A 21,549-nucleotide genomic window follows, 5' to 3' on the forward strand; every position below is an offset into this window, starting at 1 on the left:
GTAGATTTCCTTAACTAGGGGGTTCATAATCGTACAACCGTATTGCTCATGGACGGCCGGACCATGCCATCGATCTTGGATAATGATATTGGTGGCATACTGCTCCGGCAAGCCAGGTCACGGCCCATTGAGCCGCGTCCGGAGAGTATCTCAGCTCGCAGATTTATGCGTAGCATAGGAGGCAGCTTTCTTTCTCAAGGAAGCTTTGTATACCAGTCCGCGAATAAGTTCCAGAGTACTAATGGATATAGCACTTCATATTCTATTGGCATATTTCTGCACACGAAACGAATAGGCCTTCATTATGGTAAACATAACTGGGGCGACATCCGTATTTCTTGCATTCTTGGATTATGATTTCTTCAGAATGGATCACCTGGGATCATAGCAGCCACGAAACCCCGTGTATCACATTAGTTTCTGGATGTCTCGCTTCTACTTCCCGGGTTGTATCACAGAGAGAACACAACTTTCTCCACGGGACGGTTGGCCCCAATAAGGATATGCTAAACATAGATAGGGATGCTCTTATGGCCATGACTATGCGTCATGTTATCCATTTTACATGTTTGTGCCTCTTACCCGGATCTCTACTTCATAGGTCCTTAATGTGGGAGAATGGACACTTTTCTTTCATCATCAACATTATCCTTCCACGTGGAAATGTGATGGCAGCTTTGATATAATAGCGGCTGAAGTGGAATCAGATATCAATTAAAGTAAAAATAAGGGAATTATTAATTATCGCGTAGAGCGCCATATCCAAGAGCGTGTAAACCACGTCAGAGCTGACTAACGGATTACCAGTCTGAACGATGGGGTAAAGATTAACTCTCCTGCTGCCTCTAGTAACAGACTTTTCTCTAGAAGAGAGAGAAAAAGTACCGGGCAGTCAAGTGTCGTTCAAAGTGGTTGGAGTCACACGCGTCTAAGAGAGGGAAATTAAATCCGAATAGGTCTTCAGACACCAATCTGGGCCCCGTAGGTTTTTAAGAGCTTGATATCATGTGAGAGGCCATGGGCCATGAGAGCTGGGGAGCCAAATGGGGGAGACCGTGGGTCTGGGTGATTAACGAATCGAAAGATAAAAAGTAATTAAGAAATATTGCCGATAAGCAAGTAGGCGGCTTACCAGCGCCGACTAGTTTATAATCAGTAAAAGGATTACGTAGGAAAAAATAATTCAAGGGTATATTAAAGAAAGCCGTACCTGTAAGCCTCTGCGACACGCGGGTGACGACGCTTGAGTCTGGGGGCAACATCATCTATCTGACGTTGAGGTTCATCATCAGGTAGTTCTGAAGACTCTTCCCTCGAGCGTTTCCTGTGGTATGACTCTGAGGGGCTTTGAGCTTGAGTGTACTTGTCAGGAGTAGTCTGAAGATGCTCATCACTGTCGTTATTGCCAGGCGTAGCTGATTGTGGAGTACTAGTATATTCCTCAGTGTTCCATGTTTGGCTAAACTGGCGTTTATATCCATTGGGTCTGCCCCGCTTTGGCTTGTTATTCCGCTGATAATGATTTTGGTATTTTCCATTGTCCCTCTGGTGTGGGAAATTGTTTGGTCGACCAGGTTTATAAGCGGCAAACTGGTTTTGATCATGATCATTGATGGGACTATGGGGATTTTCACTAGAGTAAGAAAGCATTAGACCTATTAATCACTGTGAGGTAACTAAACTTACTGTTCTGGGTTTGGTGATGGCTCCCTGCTGCCTCTTTGTGAAACGCCATCACGATAGCTCTCTCTAGATTGTGGGCGAGTGTTGTCGCCTCTTTCACTCTGATTGCCGTCATCTGACATAGGACTATCATAATGCTTAGGAGAAACAGGGTAAGATTGAGAAGGGGTTCTTGCGGGGCTATCTTCCTGATAGTCGTGGCCATATCCCTGATTATAATCTTGATTATAGTCTTCCTGGCCTTGTTCGGAGCCTGCATAGCTTCCTTCTTCTTGTGGCATTTCATTTTCATCTGCTTGCTCACTGTCGTAAGCAGCCTCCTCTTCCACAACAGGCTTACGAGGGACAATTTTATGGGCCGCCATTATCTCCTTCCGTTGAGAGATAAGGTCTTTGATGGGTACCGACTCGCCATCGGATGGGAGTTCTGAAAAGATCGGGTCATCCATCATGAAGGGCCAGTCTTCTGTATTTCGGATATTTTCGTTGAACTCCTCAGGTCCCTTGTTTAAGAAGTATTTTGAAACAGACATTCCTGGAGGTAGAGAAGCAAATGGGGGTAATTTGCAGATATCATCTAGATCACTGAATATTGCGGGCAAGGGCCGGCCAACAGGGTGAGGTGGCCTCCAAACTGTAAATATGGTTAGATGGATATCAATCATGACCGAACACGACACAAGAACAAGTTAACCTACCGACTTGACCGTTTGCAGCCCTGTTTTCTGGAGTGTCTAGGTCATAGAATCCTTCAACCCAGTGGTCAGGTCGACGTGAAGATGGAGGTCCGTCTCTGCCTTTACGGCCCTTTCCACGCCAAGCCTGGTTACGGGGGGGTCCATCCCACGAAGACGGCGGCGGAGGACCTTCCATCGGATATTCAGGGTAGTCTCCTTCACGGCGGCGATTGGGTCGGCGGGGGTGGTAACCCGGAGGGGGAGCATTGTATGGGTATGGTGGCATAGGGCCATGAGCATCATATCCATCATATCCATTCATTGGTGGAGGAGGCCCGTGAGGGTCATATGGCGGGTATCCATACGGAGGTCTGTGATGCCATTCCTCCTGCTCGGGGGAACCTGGTCCAGGGTGGTCATACCCAGGTTGATGATAACCAGGCTGATAAGGATGTGACGGGTGAGAGAAGGAACGATGAGGGTGCCCTCGCTGCGCAGGCGGGAACTCGTCACGGAATTGATGTCTGGATCCATCCGTGGTTCTCTGCCGCTTTGGCGGGCGAGGATGTTTATGAAATCCGCTATTGACATTGAAGGTCAGCACCGCATGGCGAAAAAATAAAAAGCGGTAAAAGCTTCCATATAAGCCTATTCGTTCAACTTACGGGGATGCCTCATGCTGATACTCTGGGCAATGATGAACCATATGGTCGAAAGAGCCACAATTAAAACAGGACGGTGGTGGTTGGTCTTGGGGGAATGGAGCGTTCAGAGGGTGAAACGATGCATGACCTTGGCCAGTTTTCTTCGAGCGGTAGCCATAGCCACCTCTGTTCCCGCGGTGTGATTTGTTGCCAAACCCTGGCGCCGACCGTCGACGCTGAAACCCTTCATCGGGGGATCCCATCTGTTGAGGTACCATAATTTATTTATTTTTTTTGTTGTTGTTGCTAGATGCCGCTAAAGCTTTTTTGCATGAAAAAGGAAAAAATAGAGCACAAAGAAGGAAGAGAGTACCGACAGCCAGGCAGGAAAGATGATCAGGTCCCAGGTCGAGTCTTTATCTCATGTTTGAGCCAATATCAGGCTTTGAAACCACGTATTGACAAAGACTTCGCAATGGGCATTGCCACTGTGCTAAAGAAGGTGGCCGTTGACTGATATCTCTGGTATAATGGGATCTCCAAGAAAATCGGTACTTGGGTATTCCAGCTGCTCATAAAACATGCATCCGCTGCGCTCTGGTGGCTATATCTGGATTTCTAGTTCAAGGTGTCCAGACAAGGGTCTAATAACTCGGGTCTGGCCCTTATTGGATGCAGAATGTCGGCTCTCCAGGTGTATCCAGTTCAGTCGGAGGCAATGAACGCAATGCAGAGTAATAATAAGGGAGAAGAATATCCAAAACTGCGGCCTTCGTCGTCTTCACTTCGCGGTGGCGCAAGTGAGCGAGGTTGAGATGAAGTTCGCGAGAAAGCAGGAGCAAGTCTGGAAATTATGGACTCGGACCTTTGTTATTCCTTTCCAGGACAAAAAGGGGGGTCACGTGGAACACCACCACATTCACTCTACCAGACTTTATATATAACATGTTATAAGAAGATATGTTATAAGAAAGATATGTATGAAGCTGTTGTAGAGATGAAGACGACGTTAGAATAGAGCACAAAGTACCCCGTACCCAGTTAATAAAAGTCTTCTAGCTCTCTTCCGGAGTTCATAGATCATTAGATAAGCAGCAACCTTAGTCATCCACGATATCAACGAGCTTGCTATCAAATGAAGATCAACTATGGAATACATCCCAACTCACGTCTCTGCTGGAGGTTTACTGCTTCTGTTATTCTCTGTGAAACATGAATCCTCACTGTTGAGCTCTAGTCGCGCTTGACCGAACCATGCGAGTCTCATTCTCTCCCCGCCGTCCCTCGTTATTTCGCCCTATACAGCAGATACCCGTGAACCGCATCGTTCTCCAGACGTAACACTCGCTCTCACCCCACTACACCAGACACAGGATAGGATAAAGGGGGGCCCATATAATACTCTCAAACATCCTCCATCACACCCTCAGGCGCCATGCCAGGTCTTCCAAGTTAGTGCGACCGGAACTCTGTGTGATCTTGAGCCTTGGAATCTACATGTGTGCATGTCTGACTGGTTGTCCACTATTACTTCACATCTAGCTAGCATCGACCTGGACGAATGCATAGAGCGAATCTACAAACGGGAATTATTGGCCGATTCGGTTATCGAAGCGATATGTTCCAAGGCAAAGGAATTGTTAATGAAGGAGAGTAATGTTGTACACATTGCTGCTCCGGTCACCGTTGTCGGCGACATACACGGCCAGTTTTACGACCTGATTGAGATTTTCAAGATTGGAGGATTCTGCCCAAATACGAATTACTTATTTCTTGGTAGGCAGGGCGAACCGAGTTCCTCGTATCTTTCGGGGATAGGCTGGGTAACTAATCATACTATGCACAGGCGACTATGTTGATCGAGGGCTCTTCAGCGTAGAGACAATCTCCTTGCTCATCTGCTTAAAACTCCGATACCCCGAAAGAGTCCATCTTATTCGTGGAAACCATGAATCGCGAGGCGTCACGCAGTCGTACGGTTTCTACACCGAATGTGCTCGCAAATACGGAAACGCCAACGTCTGGCACTACTTTACCGACATGTTCGACTTCCTCACTCTCAGCGTGGTTATAAACAATCAAATTTTTTGCGTTCACGGCGGCCTTTCTCCTTCCATCCATTCAATAGATCAAATTAAAATCATCGACCGGTTCCGTGAGATACCCCACGAAGGCCCCATGGCAGACCTGGTCTGGTCAGACCCGGATACGGAGCGAGACGAGTTTTCTTTATCTCCTAGAGGTGCAGGTTACACTTTTGGAGCGCAGGTGGTTAGGAAGTTTTTGGAAGTGAATAGCATGTCTCATATACTGCGTGCGCATCAGCTGTGTCAAGAGGGCTATCAGGTCCTCTACGACGACCGGCTAAGTACCGTGTGGAGCGCCCCAAATTATTGTTACCGATGTGGGAACTTGGCGAGCGTGCTAGAGGTCAGCGACACTGGCGAGCGATTCTTCAACATCTTCGATGCAGCGCCGGAAAACAACGACGTTCACCGTGGAGAACAGCCGAATCAGCAAGGAAAGGAAGGCCAGAATCCTGTTATTGAGTATTTCCTATGATATCCTCGATTTATATGTGCAGAGCAAAGAAATCATCCAGCCAGCGCATTTTTCGGAGTTTTGGGCATGATATTTTAGACGGTGTCACCTCCACCGGTTTTAAGACGAAGCAGAGAAGAAGAAGAAGAAGAAGAAGAAGAAGAAGAAGAAGAAGAAGAAGAAGAAGAAGAAGAAGAAGAAGAAGAAGAAGAAGAAGAAGAAGAAGAAGAAGGAGAAGACGAAGCGAAGGGGGGACATTTCATCGTTTGAAGGAACAACATAACGCTATCTGGTATGAGAATCAAGTCTCTTTTCAAAAATGAAGATCAATCATTAAGCGGCATCAGTAATGCATCAAAACGGACGCGGTTGAGCTGTGAAGGGAATCCAAAGTTTAATGAACTCTCCCTGGAATCGCGGTCACCGTCAACCCAGCTGCTCCGGACACACATAGCCTTGCGACACGAAGGATTTACCAACGCCCTCTACCAGTCCTTGGCGATGTCAAAGGTCCACTCGAACTTTAGATGGTCCGTCTCGTCATCATCAACAAACTTGGAGACAGCGTTATAACGCCCTCGTAATAGCATGCCAGATGGTGCCTCCTCCTCGTTGACTATCACTCATCATCAGAAAACAGTGGGAAGACGTTTCCAGACATGATGGAACAACTTACATTTCTTCTCATAAAACGGCTTATCCGTCGTGTTTGGAGCATAGCTCCCCTAGAGCAGCCTGTCAGCACCTACCGATGCGATATAGAGCAAGCATGAAACCACCTACCAGCATCTCCTGGTCCTTGCTCACTCTTAGGCCCTTCCTCTTGACGACCTGGACGTACTTCAAGCCGCTGAGGACGTCGTGCTGGACCTGGAAAGTGGCCTTGATGCGGAACCGGCTGCCTTCCTTGATGGTGAATGGTTTATCCTTGAGGCTGTCGACGGCACCGGGAGCAGAGAGGTCAATGGTGATATCGTCTCGTCCAGCCACCTCGAGAGCAAGCGACTTGATGATACAGGTTCGAGGGTCGTTAGGGTCAGATATCGGCGTGCCGTTTCCCAAGCCTAGCGAGGCCTTCCATCGCTTGAGAGATTCGTCGTTTTGATCTAGATGGGGGGAAGGCCGGTTAGTCCTGGTACATGTGTAGTAGCTGAATGATAGATGTATTGCTCTCCCATAGCTGTAGCATCGGCGGCAGCAGGAGTGTTGTTTCTTGGAGCTTCCTTGAAAGAGAAGAGAAAAGGGTACGAACCGAGCTTCTCGTACTCCTCAACGGTCTTCTTCTCACCGACTTTGAAGCCGTCGGTGGTGGTGGCGGCCAACTCGTCTTCGTGATCCGCCATTCTGTAGAAAGTAGCTTTGTATAAAGACTAGACAAGGATACGAGGCAGAGAAGTTGGAGAGACGAAGCTGTGCAGAGAAACGTCGGGAAGTGTTTTGGTGTTAGGTGTTAGATGTTGAATGTTGACTTGTTGATGTTGGTTGTTCCTTTTCTCCCTAAGGTTTCCTGTCTAAGTGGGGTAATTATAGCACTTCTTCTTTAACTATGAAGCTTCAAGACAATATAATATTATCATTCACAGCTCTATACCTCTACAGCTGGTAACTATCTGCTCGGCAGCGGTAGATGGCATCCTCGTCGCATGGCCCGTCGAACGTCTGGCTGAGCTGGCCTTGGGACTGAAGGCCGATCTACAGCGCATCCTTGTATATACACACCTCCGTACTCCGCCGTTATTCCTCCGTAAGCTGAAGAAGACACTGACTCGAGGCTTTCAAGGCAGCAATTGGAAGGGAAAAGTGTTCACTAGCGTTCTTAGCCTTGCTACCGGATTCTATCAATCCTCCAGGCAGATCGTCACATCCTTCAGGCTGGCCAAGTTCAGCACATCAACATCTACATCTACATCAACTTCAACATATACAAGCAGGCTTCATGGCAGACTCTAAGATGCCCGCCATCTTCAGCATGGCCGACTCTCCTGCCGAGAAGAAGACATACAAGGGTAACTGCCACTGCGGCAACGTGAGATTCACCGTCAGCATGCCTGCTCTCGAGACACTGAAGCCCGTACGCTGCAGCTGCTCCGTCTGCGTGAAGAACGGCTATCTGCTCGTCTACCCGAAGATCGAAGATGTCGTCTTCACCCACGGCAGCATGGCTACGATGTCCGAGTATCGAACCGCGTCCAAGTCTCGCCCGCACAAGTTCTGCGGAATCTGCGGGACGTCGGTGATGATCGAGCTGAAGGACGGAAACACCAATCACTTGAGGGAGAATGTCGCCGTTAACGTAGGTATCCTTCCCGACGTTGTGAGCTGTGCTAACAGTGCTAGATCCGGACGCTGGAGGACGTCGACGAAGTGTTGGACAAACTCGAGTTTACCGAAATCGACGGGAACAGTTTTGGCGGGAAGTACTCGCTGCCTCCTGTCTAGTCTCTGTCATTATACTATACTGTATATGGTTTATTGTACTATATCGACTTCTCCCCCACTTCCCTCCATCTTCGTTCTCTTCCACTTCTCTTCTTCGTCTTCATCTTCCACTTCTCTTCGTTCTCTTTCGAACTGCAGTGCCCAACGTAGTAAACGCCCTGTAAATGTAAAAATGCCCAAGTGAAACTTCCGCCATAATGCGTGCTGACTAAGCACTAGCCTCCCCCGAACTTCCCTTTTCCTCTTTCGGCGCTGCGAGAAACGCGCATTTACTACGTGGCTCCCTTTTTCTCCCTTCCTCTCCTCCGCATCGCATCGCATCCTCACACCCACCCGCGTCGCCGTTACAGACAGTCAGAGGGCGCATTCACCCTCTCGTCCTGCTTCTCGCACTCGCCCTTCCAGTAACTTGTTCGAACCAACATACCCTTATTTTTTTTTTGGTCAAGATGCGACCACTTCCAGCGCGCCGCAACCCGCAGCTGCAGGCTAAGCATTGCCCTGATTGTAAGGCCAGAATTGTATGCTCGGCGAGTCGTGATGGTCTCTAACTCGTGGCAGATGATAGTCTCGTCGCGCGCCGCCGTCTGGGCAGGACGAACCTCGCCGTCGCCCCTGCGAAGATCGGCTCTTCGAATGCGACAATGCCCTCGAACCTGGGGCCATTCGAATACGCGCACCTTAGAGCGCCGCTTCCCAGTGACCTGAAGGGCTCGGAGATCTTTTCACAGAAACATCAGCACATGGACTCGTATTTCCTGATGGTAAGACCCGATCCTGACCCCCGTGGCGCGTGTATTTACATGGTACAGCGTACTCATATACATGTACTAATCTATTAATTCGATAGCGACGAAGTCGTGATGGCCATATAAGCGCGTCTGGAATGTTTAAGATCGCCTTCCCCTGGGCCAAGCACTCGGAAGAGCTGGATGAGCGCGACTATCTTCGAACGCGTCCTGAAACCAGCGAGGACGAGATCGCAGGAAATGTTTGGATTTCGCCGGAATTAGGTATGGAGTAGTCCTTTTCCCCGAATTCCAGCCCTAAATCTAACCAGACGTCAAAACAGCTCTGGAGCTAGCGAAAGAATATGACATGTTGGTGTGGGTTCGCGCGCTGTTAGACCCAACAGACATCTCGGACCCTGCAGACAATGCTCAGACGGCAGACGCAGAGAACGCGATTCCAGAGCCTCCAAAGTTTGATCTGCCACCACTTGATGGGCCCCTTCTCGCTCCACCAGAGCCTGAGACTCGTGGCAGGGCCAGACGATCCGCTTCCCCATCCAAGTCTGCCTCAGGCAGGAAAATGGCCATTCCGCGAAAGTCACGACGAGCGCAGAAGGAGTCGAATGCTAATGCCGGCACATCACTGCAAACTAGCCTGGATGCCGCTGCTGCGTCGCCTATTCCCGAGAAACCTGAGGAGGAAGAGGAAACTCGCGAGCTCAACGGCCACAATGACGACGAATCGGAGGAACATGCTGTTATGGTCAAGAGGCCCAAGGAGCGTGTAACCGTGGAGGTTGAGTCTAAAGTGGATAACGAAGACGACGTCGAAACTACAACAACCAATGTCTCTGTCAAGATGCCCGTTGGCCTTGCTGACTTGCCTCTACCGGAAAATACTGAAAAGATGCTTGAGACTGCCAAGGAGATGGTTGAAGAGGCTACGAAACTTCAAGCTGAGCAGAATGAGGAGGGAGAGGAAGGAGAAGAAGAGGAAGAGCAAGCTGAAGCTCCACCTTCAACCAAGAAGGTAGCCTCTAAGAAGCGAAAGGCCGAAGAGCTAGTAGTGGAAGGCGAGGAAGAAGCTGCTGAAGACCCCCATGCAATGAAGCGGGCTAGAGTACTGGAAGACAAGCTCAGACGGGAGAGAGTACGGAACCGTGCTCTATTCGGGGTCACTGCCACTCTTGCTATGGCGTAAGTCCCTCCCTTGCCCATTTATCTAGTTACATGCTAACATCTCTATCCAGCGCCGCGATTCCTTATTTCTTTTAGTTGATCTGATTTACTAATCATTGTCAGTGCTGTCTGCGCGACTGATGGAGTTTTTCAATTCTCTTTTCATCTTTTTTTTTTTATTCATTTCTCTTTCTTCCCATCAGATTGGACTGTGTCGCACTTGATAGTTATTACTTCCCAGGTTTATTGTTATTACCTTTTCTTCAGTTTTCTTTCTATATCTGTATTTGCTATTGCCTATCCCCCTCCCCTTTACACACCTTTCGAATATATCCTTCCGAAAAACTATATTTCCCAAGCCCGTCTCACGCTATTGTCGCCAGAATACACGACCCTCCCTCCCCTATACAGCTTCACTCCTTTCCACCACCCTGATCCCCGGAGCATGTACTCAAACAGTCGCTATTGCACCAGCATATCCCACCCATACAAACCCAGCGGCCCCTACAAAGCCGATAAATTGAACCTCTATCCCTGAAACCCACGCTCCTTACATCTGGATGTCGCAGGCCCTTCGACCCTAGATAACACATGCCGCGTCCTGATCTTACCAGCCATAAAACCTATAATGTAACCCTTACCTCGCAACTAATATTCCTCCCCAACACTGCCTAGCACACATTGGAGTTTCGGCGTTACGGTGTGCACGACACCTTTCTCTCGGCCCTCCTTACCCTTAATTATCTATCGGGTTGAATCCCGAAAATCGATCGCTCGTCTTACTAACCGTGCAGACGACCGGTTCGCCAAACAGCATGTCTACTATCGACGTGCAAAAAATATGATCACCTTCCGACTAATGAGATGGCGGAAGGCGTGGATGAAATTACATATCCTAGCTTTAGTGTTATCATTTCACTTCCATGTTTCGATCTTCCAACTTCAGCCTTTCATCAACTCCGGTTTACTGGCATGAACTCCTTGCAAGATACTGTTTATTCAGGCCAAGTACATACGTGCTATCTACCGCCGGATGCTTGATCGGGCCTCGCGAGAAGCTCGTTAGGCCGTTTTCTTTGTTTCTTAGTGTAAATAAATTCAGTTCCCTGTGATGGAAATTACTACCTTTAAAGATAATGGAAAATCCAAGCCTTGCTATGCCAAATGTTCTATCCATCCACTCCATATGTCATTTATATTGTGAACTTATAGTCTTGGAAGCCTTTATTTAGTTATCGATAAGACTTGGCGGTGCTTCACCTTTAAACGTCAACAAACGAGACTTCAGATCTCGAATATTGAGATCGAGTTTAACTGTGCTTTTCGAGTGAAATTATACTAAATACAACACCGAAGCCTTCATTATTTTTAAGGCTTGTCTCATTTTCTGCAATTTATGGTATAGAAAAGCAGGTAACATGTCTCTGCCAGGCTTAGAGCTCTCACTGCCCGCCATTGAAGCTCAGAGAGCTCCCGCAGCGCCAGTGCAACACAGTCTTTCCAAGGGCTCAGAATGGAGGTTTGAAGTCGCCTTTGGAAATGCGGTCAGGGTTAAGGTATGATGTTTCGTGGTTGCTTTCTTGCAATAAACGGATGCGCTCCATCTTGCCTTATAACGATGGCCACAGACTACAACTATGCTAATTTATATTGTGAATAGTTACTGTCCGGCACTGCAGAATTGTTTGGAACTGAATTAGCCACCTCGCAAACGTATACGTTCTCTGGGACCAAAGCTGCTATATACACCTGGCATGGATGTACCTTAGAAGTAACGGCAGGAGACTCCGTTGCCGTTGGGGGTGTCGGAAGCGCACCTGTCCCCCCAGGATCCGGCAGTGGAGGCTGTCAAGTGGAATATACTGCTGAAGAGACACCGATGGTCGACTATGCGAACGTACACTTTGCGCTCGAAACCATGCGGGACGAGGCCAAGGCGAATGGGAGAGGTGGTCCTCGTGTGCTAATACTGGGACCCGAAGATGCAGGGAAAACGAGTCTAGCAAAGATATTAACGGGCTATGCGACGAAGATGGGCCGGCAGCCGTTTGTAGTCAACCTTGATCCGTCAGAGGGCATGTTGAGTGTTCCTGGTACTATGACGGCAACAGCTTTCCGGACTCTGATTGATGTTGAACAAGGATGGGGAAGTAGTCCCATGTCCGGACCAACTCCTATACCCGTGAAGCTACCGCTGGTATATTTTTACGGCTTGCGGAGTCCGCTGGATGGCGGCGAAGAGCTATACAAGTCTATAGTCTCGAGATTAGCTCTGACTGTTGCAGGTCGGTTGGCTGAGGATGAAGAGGCCAAGGAGACAGGAATCATCATTGATACTCCAGGAGAAATCAGTCAAGGGAGAGGAGGCGGTGAGGATATCATTAATCATATTGTTACGGAATTTTCTAGTACGTTCATACTTCTCTCCTCCACTGTAGGCGTCTGTAGGAGGGTAGGCCCTTCTATACATGGTTTCATTGGCTTACTTTCTTCTAGTCTCAACGATTCTCGTGCTTGGATCAGAACGCCTATATAGCACAATGGTGAAGAATTATGACGGAAAGCCAACCTCCTCAACCTCTACGACGCCTACTTCTGACGAAAGAATTTCGGTTGTGAAACTCTCAAAGTCGGGAGGTTGTGTTGACCGTGATGAATTGTTCATGAAATCTACCCGGGAATCTCAAATCCGATCATATTTCTTCGGCACCGTTGCTCCTTCGACCGCATCATCAGCCCTCTCCTCATCCACGGCCCCAGGATCAGTCATATCACTTTCCCCCCATGGCCAGCATGTCGACTTCGACAACTTATCTATTTATAACATCACCATCAACAACGATGAATACGATGGTATGAAACATATTACAAATTCTACTAACGAATTTTCTTTCCTGCCAGGCGGCAGCAACGATAATGGAGAAGACGACGCACCATCTACATCCACAGCCGCGTTAACCTCTGGCCCATCATCTACTGGCCTCCCTTTCCAACAGATACCCCTTAAAAAACTTCCTCCCTCTACCGATTCCCCTGTTCCCCAAGCTCTAGAAAACACACTATTAGCAATTACCCATGCTCCTCCAAACGCCCCTTTGAATGAAATCCGAGATGCCAGTATTATGGGGTTCCTATACGTCGCCGGTGTAGATTCTAAGAAGGCTAAACTCAGGCTTTTATCACCAGTGGCAGGGAGAGTACCGTCGAGGGCAATAATATGGGGAAATAAATGGCCCGGAGAAGTCCTTGCGTTAATTGGATAGACCTCCAGCAACCATTTCAGGAAGCTGTAGTTATAAAGCATTACGTCTGTTTGCCAGCATTAGAAACTAGCAGAATTTACTTCAATTGGTTCAACACATCAGAGTATATTATCTCATTGTAGATTGATGTTTGTAATGTTCCATCTCTTTTGTACATTATAATCGTATATCCTTCCATCATACAAGTAAACGCCAAACAAAAAAGCAAAATAATAATATAACGACGATTTCTGATACAGTCGGGTTACAAATTATCCAAGGCACCATGATAGAACCGACAAAATACTCCCAAAAATGCAAGGAAACGTGGAAAATGAAATCAACAAAAATGAGAAGACAAAAAGGGAATTGGATATCAGATGGACGGAATATGAGACATAAAAGAAATTGGGAAAAGGAAAATATTCAGACGTAAACATAAAAACATGGAACCCATTACTCCTCTTCACTCCCATCGCTTCCACTCCGCTGCGTTCTTCCTTAATTCAGCATCACGGTCATACCACATTGAAACATCTTCCAGTAGCAATTTCTTGTTTTCGCGGAAAGCAGTCTCAGCTTGATATCGTGCCACCACCGCAGCCCTCAGGTACCCAAAGTCTGATCGCCTAACCGCTTCGCGGAACATCATCCTCATACGTGGGCTATATAGCTGACAAGATGCTTGACGTGTTGCTTGGGCTTTCTTGTCTGGGGTCATTTGAACAGTTCGAGAAACCAGCGAAGCGACAGGGCTGTTTCCAAAAGGCCAGACTACATCATCGTAGCAGTCTTCACAGACGGTAAACTCTGGCAGTTCATCAATGACATGCCAGGGCCCTACCACAAGATGGTCGCGGGGGCAATCGTATATGCGGTTCTTGCGTTTGGCGTATCGGATGAAGTCTCTGAGGTCAGGCTTGTGTCCCGAGTCGTGTCGATGACGAGTGGCTGCAACATCGAGGAGGTCGAGATATTGGATGAAGCGAGTGCTACCGCATCGGAGATCGCAGGTTCGTTCCTGTGCAGTCGAACTAGGTTGAAACGAATCACGGAGGGATGGCATCAAAATCCTGACATTGCGAAAGCATGAAGCGCATGCGTTGAAATTTGGCATTAGCCTGCCTGTCTCTGGATCGGTGATTCGGTACCATGTCTGGTTTGATAGCGTACGGCCAGGACAGTGCTTGTAGATCGATGACGGGCGGGTGAGCTGGTACAATAGTTCAAGATGGTTTAAGCCAAGTTTCATCGTTTGTACCCATGCTAGGCGTGCCCAAGGTTGGCTGAGGGAGCACCGGATGGGCAGGCCCAGAGGTTGGACAGGTGCAGCAATAATGAGGCTCTCAAATCGCGTCTGTTCTATTTGCTGTGTACAGGATGGACAGATGTTCAAATGAGTCAATCCCATGATGGTGGACCAGTCACCGTAATCGGCGATAGCGATAGATCTTGGGCAGGGGGCCAACGAAGCCGGAGCTTCCTCACAACGGCGTCGTGGAGAGACTTGTCTCTTGGGAATGACAGCGTTGCGGCTCACAGTCTCTTGTCCAGCAAGAGCAGAGTTAGACCCTGGTCCAAGCTGCAGCATATTCTCTTGGTACCCGATGTATGGAAGCTGTGGCGGAATGTCCATCGCGGGCAGATAGGAGGGCGCTGACCATGGAGCATCATGGCCATTGCACTCGTAGCAAGGAGCAGGGGATACATATTCCCACCCCTCGGGGTTGTAGTCCTGGCCACTCTGGCTAAAAGTTATCGGAGGAAAGACAGGTTGTTGAGCAACAGTCCCATCATATGTCGCCCCAGACGAGACAGCTGGTAAATTTTGCGTTGGATCGGAATTGGATCTATCTGTCGGATCGAGATATCGGTGGGTGCACGTATCCAATTTAGCCCGTTCCAAACGAGGCAGTGAGCTGTTGCTGCGACGTCTTTCTTTCCGAGGGGAGCTTTCCCTCTTGCCCGACTCCGGTATATAGGTGTAAAACTCCTCCGTAGCCACAGTCTTTTGTCGACGGGTTGATCCACCTTGGCGAGGAACTTGTTCAGGGGCATTCTCATGTTTTGATTTTCGGGTCGGTTTGTCGTCGTGAGATTCTTGTCTGAGGAATTCATCGAGGGTTGGTGGCCAATATTTCGATTTATGCGCGGTTCGGTATGACGAGGATATTTCATCGTCGCTATGCCATTCTCCTGCATGCTGACGGCGATGGGGCTTCCTGCTGCCGCCATCAGTCGATATATCAGAATGCTGGAACGATTTCCATGAATCGGAAAAGTCGCTTCGGTTATCAAGTGCATCTGCAGAATATTGGCTGGGGGTGGCTGCTGCGGGATGCCTTGTGACATTTTTTGGCTGGCTTGTATACCCTAATGAGATATTAGTCCCCTGGGATCGAGACCCCTCTGGCTCCGGAATCATCGTTTTACGATGAGATTTGGAGCTAGATTTGGAGCTAGATTTTTGGCTTGACACATTATCCTTTCCGCTGGCATGGGATTTTGGCTCCGGCGTGTACTTCAAATTAGCCTTAGATGGGACTGGGCCCGTTCTAATTCTAGAATATTCATCTCTTCCAGGTGGCTCTGAAAATCGGACCTTACTGGCAGGTCTCCTTTCCGACTGGCTTCGTTTGATTGATGATGGGTTTGTTGTACTGTCCGAGGCTTTCCTATGAACTGGCATATCCGTTTCTGCGGCTTTCTTTCTTGACATAAAACATTCATTTTCCTGGGTTGACTGATTGCAAGACCCCGGTGTTTCCGCTGGTAAGATAATGGGCCACTGGTCGATTGTTCCTCTGGATACTACAGAGTCATCATCTTCAATGTGCGATGACAGAGAAGTATCTGAAACTTCGTACGAGAGGGCACTGAGCTCATCCTCCACACGGGGGGCCGGCGGCCACCTGTGCTTCGGAGATGCGACCGCACACATATCTCATGCAGAGAAAGAGATAAATAAATATGGCAATGTGCAAAACCAAAAAACAGAGGGGGATCCAAGGTGGCAGATATCGGTGAGGTCAAGGCACTTCAGGGACGGGATTTATCTGTTACAATATTCTCGAGTTAGACATAACCCTGGAGAAGCTCTGGTATCTCACGCGACTCAAACTCACACCAGGGTCGCGATAGAATAAAATTGACATGGAGTGTAAATTCTGAGAAGAGACAAAGGATGAAGGGGTCAAGAGTCGAATGGGGGTATTCAAATCGGGCTGTAGAGCGATCGCAGCGTTCCTACACAAAGACTTCATAAAAGAGAGATCAAGGAGCCCCGGGAAAGGAAATAGGTATATATGGATATTCGTATAGGCGGGACGGATATGCGCTGGGGACGCGGATTGCAGCGGGAAACTGGTTGGGCATCAGGGGTAATTTCAACAGGGTCCGTTATTGGGCTGACATGATCCCTATATGCAGCCCTGTCGGGTAGGTTGATACGTAACTGGACGTAGCAGGGCGCCCGGTACATGACGCATGCCGTCGAGAGTATATGAAACAAGAGAACTCCTCGTCCAGCAGCTGAGGACGACGTTTCTTGCAACGCTCGCCGTCCTGCTGTCCACCTTGTGGAGGTATCCGATAGATCGACAACAACGGCTTCGGGTATCAATTTCGCAGTGACTCGATGCCTGACGGGGCAGTCTCACTAGTTGCAATCACATTGATAACATGATTTCATTTGCTGCGCCTCGGTGGTATTTGTTTTTTTCTCCTATCATCTCAATGGCACAAGCGTTCGTTCCGACAGTTGCTTCGAATAGTTGAGGCTCACCAATCATTCCTGCAAGGCAAGGTTTTATGGAAACCCCCATTTTTTGCTGTGCATTGTATGACGCAGGCCACTGCTTAAGGCGAGTCCTTCTATTCGCGCCATCAGGGAAGAAAACGTCATTCTGTGAGGGCTTGCATCGCTGGTGAAATGCTGGAGAGTGCCTGGTGGAGCAGAGATGCGCCCGACAGCAGGATTCATGCCCGAAGGACATAAAAAAAAACGAATCATGGGCCGGAGTGGCGTGGCGCTAAGAGGGATCCTAAATCCATGCCAGGCCAATCCTCAATATCAGCCCTCCACATCCGGAGTGAGTTACAGGTCGCACTGCTCTCGATGGCGATATCTTCGGCCAGGCGCTATTCAACAGAGATCCGACTAGCCAACGAACTTCAGCCGAATCTACCAAAACACATGTTCGTTACTGGATTGCCACTGGGAGTGATCGTCTTACCCCGTTTCTCCGGATATTCGCTGGAAGCGAGTGACTATATTGGCGGCCTGGGATTCGAGTCCAGAACCCTGCCTCGAATGGGAGGCATCGGAATATGAAATGATGTGTTTTGAACGTGGCTGTACTTATAGCTCTGTGCTGTCTTTGATATACAAGCTGTGCACACCTTTTTGAGGAAGTAATATTTTATATGTCAAGCACAGTAAATTATCAGTTCTCTGAAGCGACTGGGTCAAGTATTGTGACGTTATATTCATGGCTTTATCAACAACTTCCCGGTTGTCTTCCTTCCCTCGATATCCTACATTGACACGATAACCGTTAAATACTACTTAAGTTCTTCACAAGGGTTCGAATGGTAATACGGGGACCGGACTAACCTTGTGCGCCTGTTGGATATCTTCCAAGGGGTATATCTTATAGATGCTCGTTTTCAGTTTATCAGCCTCGAGCAGCTGGAAGAGCTCGGTCATGTAGAGGTCAAACTCTTCTCGCGTATAGATATAATTAAAGAGCGTAGGACGGCATATCTTAACATTCTTTGCTCCGAGGATCCTATGAAGAGTTAGAACGCAGATCAACTTCTATCACGCGAGCATGAGATATGGACGTATAAATAACTCACGAGATGGGGAATGGCGGTACAACACCACTGGAGTTTCCAAAGAAAACAACTGATCCCTTTCTCTTGACAGCCTTGAGACTATCCTCCCATGTATCTTTGCCCACTGAATCGTAAACCGCATCCACTCCCTCACCACCAGTAACCTCCTTCACCTTCTCCAGCCAGTTGGACCCTTCCGAGCTTTTGTAGTCGATCACCACGTCTGCTCCTAAGCTCTTGACGAGCTCGACCTTTTCAGGCCCTCCCGCTGTGCCGATAACTTTGGCGCCGGCCAGTTTCAGCAATTGAGTCATGATAATTCCCGCTCCACCGGCAGCGGCATGGAGAAGAATCCAATCGCCCTTCTTAACCTCGTATGCCTCCCTGATGAAAGACAGACATGTTGCACCAGTCAACAACACGGCCAAAACTCTCTCGTCAGAGATTCCGTTGGGGATTTTCGCTACTCTATAGGCTGGTGGAGTGCTGTATTCTGCATATCCTCCGCCTCCTATCCATGCTACCCGGTCACCAACGGCGAAGTTGTATGGGTTTGCACCAGGGCCCAAAGCAACTATCGTGCCGGCGCCTTCTTTGCCCAGAATCTCAGGCTTAACAGATTCATATACACCCTTTCTGAAATACGTGTCGATAAGGTTGATGGCCGTTAGACTGTTTTTAACAAGGACTTCTCCTTCTTTTGGTGAAGGGACAGGCAAGTCTGTTCTATATTCGAGAACCTCGGGTCCTCCTATCTTGGAGACTAGAACTCCCTTCTGGGTGGCTGGAATAGAAGACATGGCGCGGACAATGGGTGACTGGAGGCAAACGGGCGATATTTGATATCTCGAAGCTGATGAGATACGGCTGCAGGAGAAGAGACCTGGCCTAATGCGAGAAGTAATCGCGGGGTTGACGGTTGACTGGCTATATCGCCTGGAAATGATCGATCCTCTGGCGAGCGTAGATGTAGCGATATCTTGTAAAGCTACCTTCATTGAGTCGTAGATAAGGCGATGGACAGCTATATTTGTCTTCCTGGGACGTTTAATGTAGAGGTCAAGGCCAGTTTATATGGCGTAATAGTCGTATTTTGATTGCTAAGCATGCGGAGCAATTGACTTTACTACCCCACGGCCTCTATTTATATATCCAGAATAGCCGATATGAAGCCGGGAAGTCGATATACGTTTATACAAGTGTTGGAGCACTAGGGTAAGTTATATGGGAGTTCACATTCATTGATTGCATAGTATAACTAAGGAAACTGTTCCACTGTGCTTAAAACACTCGAAATATTGAGCATCGTTCATCGGCATGTCCCCGAAAATAAATGCTGGCAAATCCCCTGTCTCAACACAGTATGCATCGTGAACTAGGACCCAACCGTAATATGGGCGGAAGAAGCGGATGTCCCTATGTAACTGAAACTAGATCAGATCGTATACCTGAATTCTGGGGCTCGCTCGCTTCTTATGCTTCGGCATCTGCGTCGTCTTCGTCTTTTATTTCCCCATTCCCCTTCCCTTCCGTCCAAACAAGATGGTCAGAACGCAAATCTCGAGGTTTCTTCCAGGCCAACATCCCCTCGTTTGGCAAAGACGTGTAGAAAGAGCAGTATACATTCAGAAACTTGTCGAAATAATGAATTCCACAATCGAGTTTCCACACACGGGCGTCAACCTTCATTCCGAGAAAGAAGAACGCCAAAAGACTTTCCTCGACGAAGAATTCGAACTTCATGTCGCTCTGGTAAGCTGGCGTTTGACCTGGTGGTACGTCCTCTTCAGGGAGGCTGGAATCACGCCACGCAATGGCTTGCACCTTTCCTATCGGCTTAAGGTCTTTGGCATGTTCCTTGTAGAAATCCGTCACCTCGGCATTGGGAAGTGTAATAGCTGTAACTTCAAAGCCATCTTCATGTACAAGCTTTGCCTGCAGTTTATTAGCACATGCCAAATCATGGAATCGTTGCGCTTGTTCAAGGGTTCCTGCTCCAGCAATGGCAAACTTCACGACCTTGCGTGCTACGGTGAGTGTCATGAATGGAGTGTGATCTGCATTCTCAACCCATTCCCGCTCTTCTGTATAGGCGTCGAAGAAGGAACCGCCAAAGAGAGTAGAACAAGCAGTGTTGAAATCGCCAGGTGCGTAGGTATTTGCTTGCTGGGCTTTCCAGATTTCTTCAGTGGCACACTCGGCTATTTTGCGGGCGGCCATAATGTTGGCACGATACTCCGGACAGACATCATGATGAAGTATGTAGTTGAGGAAGTTTTTGATGGTAAGAGTCCCCAGCTGCACAAGCTTCTCGGTATCGATAGCGAATATCTGGGGGAAGACGGACGACCTGTTAAAGTGTAAGCGACTAAACTTGAGGTATAACATGAGGTGATAAACGAACAAGTATCCCTTTGCAACTGTTTCAAAGTCAATAGTCCAGTTTTCGCGATCTTGAGGTATGTTGGACGTTGCCGTTGCCGTGAGTATATCCTCTGCATCCATGGCCTCAAGATCTCGCTGGTCGTTTCCCTCAAACATTTTCGGCCCAACATCAACCCCACCGAATGCCATGTACTTCGTGAAGATATGTCTTCTCTCGGAATCCATGCGTCTCTTTGCTTGGTACCTCTGAATTGCCGTCTCAAGGCGCCTAGTTTAACGTTAGAAGCGACTCTATCCATAATTTGTACGGGTTTTAGAGCTTACTGGATTGCCGGTTTAGACCTGTTAACTTCCAGTTAGCTTGTCAAGGTCGATTTTCTATAGGGGGTCACGATGACTTACGGATCGTAGATCATTTTCTCTTCAGCATGCTCAGCTGGAGTCAAGGGAGCATCGACATAATATTCCTCGAAACCAGTTGGCTTCTTCTGTTCGGAGGGTTAATTCAGTCTGAAATACAAAAGTAAGTATTAAACCAGCAAGAAAAGCTAACCTTTCCCTCCTTGCTCTTAGATTTCTTCTTGGGCTTTTTCTTTTTGACGATTGTGACTCCCTCGTCCTCAGGTTCTGCTGCTGGTTCTCCATCTCCTTGGTCCTCCTCAGCGTCAACATCGTCACCTTCTTCATCTCCCCGGTCATTTTCCTGCTGGAGAGTTGCCTGTTGCTGGTCAGATTCACCACAAACCTCCTTCTTAGGGCGATGAGGCAAAGTGATCGAAGCTGTGTCTAAAGTTGGGGCCATCTCCGGCTTTGCAGGCTGATCAGCGGCTGCTTCGTGTCCATGTTCTGGATCCATCTTGGGTAACTCGAAGTTCAAAGGAACCCAACTGCCTGCTCGAGGAAGTATCTGTCTGAGAAAGATGCGATATAAGAGGTTCTTTTGCCAACAGCCGAGTTGCAGGTAGAAGCTGAGATGAATCCCCCAGCCCACAAACACAGTCTATATTGAGCGTGTTTGTGAAACGAGGGTGTCCTTCACTAATCAAAGAAAATATTCACTTCTGCTTCACACTGTGTATCTTGAGAAAAACCTATGGCGTGAAGCAGAAAGTGGCATCCAGGGAAGAGGTAATAGTCCTTGAGACTACTTTGGTCCTGCCAGCTCTACATTTCTTTGTGCTGCTTGCCA

At 48.3% G+C, this 21,549-nt stretch overlaps 8 protein-coding genes across 8 annotated transcripts; 3 read left to right on the forward strand and 5 right to left on the reverse strand.

Annotated features, from left to right (window-relative positions):
• Positions 1 to 1,128: 1,128 nt before the first annotated feature.
• On the reverse strand, positions 1,129 to 3,267 carry GIQ15_02449 (uncharacterized protein; the record flags this gene model as incomplete). The annotated part of the gene is made up of 5 exons (XM_033549866.1): positions 1,129 to 1,141; positions 1,211 to 1,633; positions 1,687 to 2,317; positions 2,382 to 2,941; positions 3,026 to 3,267. 5 exons carry the CDS (start codon positions 3,265 to 3,267, stop codon positions 1,129 to 1,131), a joined length of 1,869 nt encoding a protein of 622 aa, XP_033407027.1.
• Positions 3,268 to 4,509: 1,242 nt separating this feature from the next.
• GIQ15_02450 (uncharacterized protein) lies at positions 4,510 to 5,566 on the forward strand (the record flags this gene model as incomplete). Its single annotated transcript, XM_033549867.1, has 2 exons — positions 4,510 to 4,780; positions 4,851 to 5,566. The coding sequence occupies 2 exons, from the start codon at positions 4,510 to 4,512 to the stop codon at positions 5,564 to 5,566; spliced, it is 987 nt and encodes a 328-aa protein (XP_033407028.1).
• A 464-nt stretch (positions 5,567 to 6,030) lies between these two features.
• GIQ15_02451 (rho GDP-dissociation inhibitor) lies at positions 6,031 to 6,888 on the reverse strand (the record flags this gene model as incomplete). Its single annotated transcript, XM_033549868.1, has 4 exons — positions 6,031 to 6,161; positions 6,222 to 6,270; positions 6,329 to 6,651; positions 6,798 to 6,888. The coding sequence occupies 4 exons, from the start codon at positions 6,886 to 6,888 to the stop codon at positions 6,031 to 6,033; spliced, it is 594 nt and encodes a 197-aa protein (XP_033407029.1).
• A 593-nt stretch (positions 6,889 to 7,481) lies between these two features.
• On the forward strand, positions 7,482 to 9,990 carry GIQ15_02452 (uncharacterized protein; the record flags this gene model as incomplete). The annotated part of the gene is made up of 8 exons (XM_033549869.1): positions 7,482 to 7,838; positions 7,883 to 7,962; positions 8,204 to 8,388; positions 8,450 to 8,491; positions 8,546 to 8,748; positions 8,835 to 8,997; positions 9,057 to 9,912; positions 9,966 to 9,990. 8 exons carry the CDS (start codon positions 7,482 to 7,484, stop codon positions 9,988 to 9,990), a joined length of 1,911 nt encoding a protein of 636 aa, XP_033407030.1.
• A 1,322-nt stretch (positions 9,991 to 11,312) lies between these two features.
• On the forward strand, positions 11,313 to 13,157 carry GIQ15_02453 (uncharacterized protein; the record flags this gene model as incomplete). Its single annotated transcript, XM_033549870.1, has 4 exons — positions 11,313 to 11,450; positions 11,555 to 12,302; positions 12,391 to 12,747; positions 12,796 to 13,157. 4 exons carry the CDS (start codon positions 11,313 to 11,315, stop codon positions 13,155 to 13,157), a joined length of 1,605 nt encoding a protein of 534 aa, XP_033407031.1.
• Positions 13,158 to 13,602: 445 nt separating this feature from the next.
• On the reverse strand, positions 13,603 to 15,561 carry GIQ15_02454 (uncharacterized protein; the record flags this gene model as incomplete). Its single annotated transcript, XM_033549871.1, has 1 exon — positions 13,603 to 15,561. The coding sequence occupies one exon, from the start codon at positions 15,559 to 15,561 to the stop codon at positions 13,603 to 13,605; it is 1,959 nt and encodes a 652-aa protein (XP_033407032.1).
• A 2,151-nt stretch (positions 15,562 to 17,712) lies between these two features.
• On the reverse strand, positions 17,713 to 18,775 carry GIQ15_02455 (ZTA1; the record flags this gene model as incomplete). The annotated part of the gene is made up of 2 exons (XM_033549872.1): positions 17,713 to 17,926; positions 17,997 to 18,775. The coding sequence occupies 2 exons, from the start codon at positions 18,773 to 18,775 to the stop codon at positions 17,713 to 17,715; spliced, it is 993 nt and encodes a 330-aa protein (XP_033407033.1).
• Positions 18,776 to 19,448: 673 nt separating this feature from the next.
• On the reverse strand, positions 19,449 to 21,216 carry GIQ15_02456 (argonaute-binding protein; the record flags this gene model as incomplete). The annotated part of the gene is made up of 5 exons (XM_033549873.1): positions 19,449 to 20,325; positions 20,380 to 20,628; positions 20,685 to 20,702; positions 20,763 to 20,848; positions 20,914 to 21,216. The coding sequence occupies 5 exons, from the start codon at positions 21,214 to 21,216 to the stop codon at positions 19,449 to 19,451; spliced, it is 1,533 nt and encodes a 510-aa protein (XP_033407034.1).
• Between the last annotated feature and the right edge of the window lie 333 nt (positions 21,217 to 21,549).

The sequence above is a fragment of the Arthroderma uncinatum genome, assembly GCF_011692745.1.
Source record: "Arthroderma uncinatum strain CBS 119779 chromosome Unknown scaffold2, whole genome shotgun sequence".
NCBI lineage: Eukaryota > Fungi > Ascomycota > Eurotiomycetes > Onygenales > Arthrodermataceae > Arthroderma > Arthroderma uncinatum.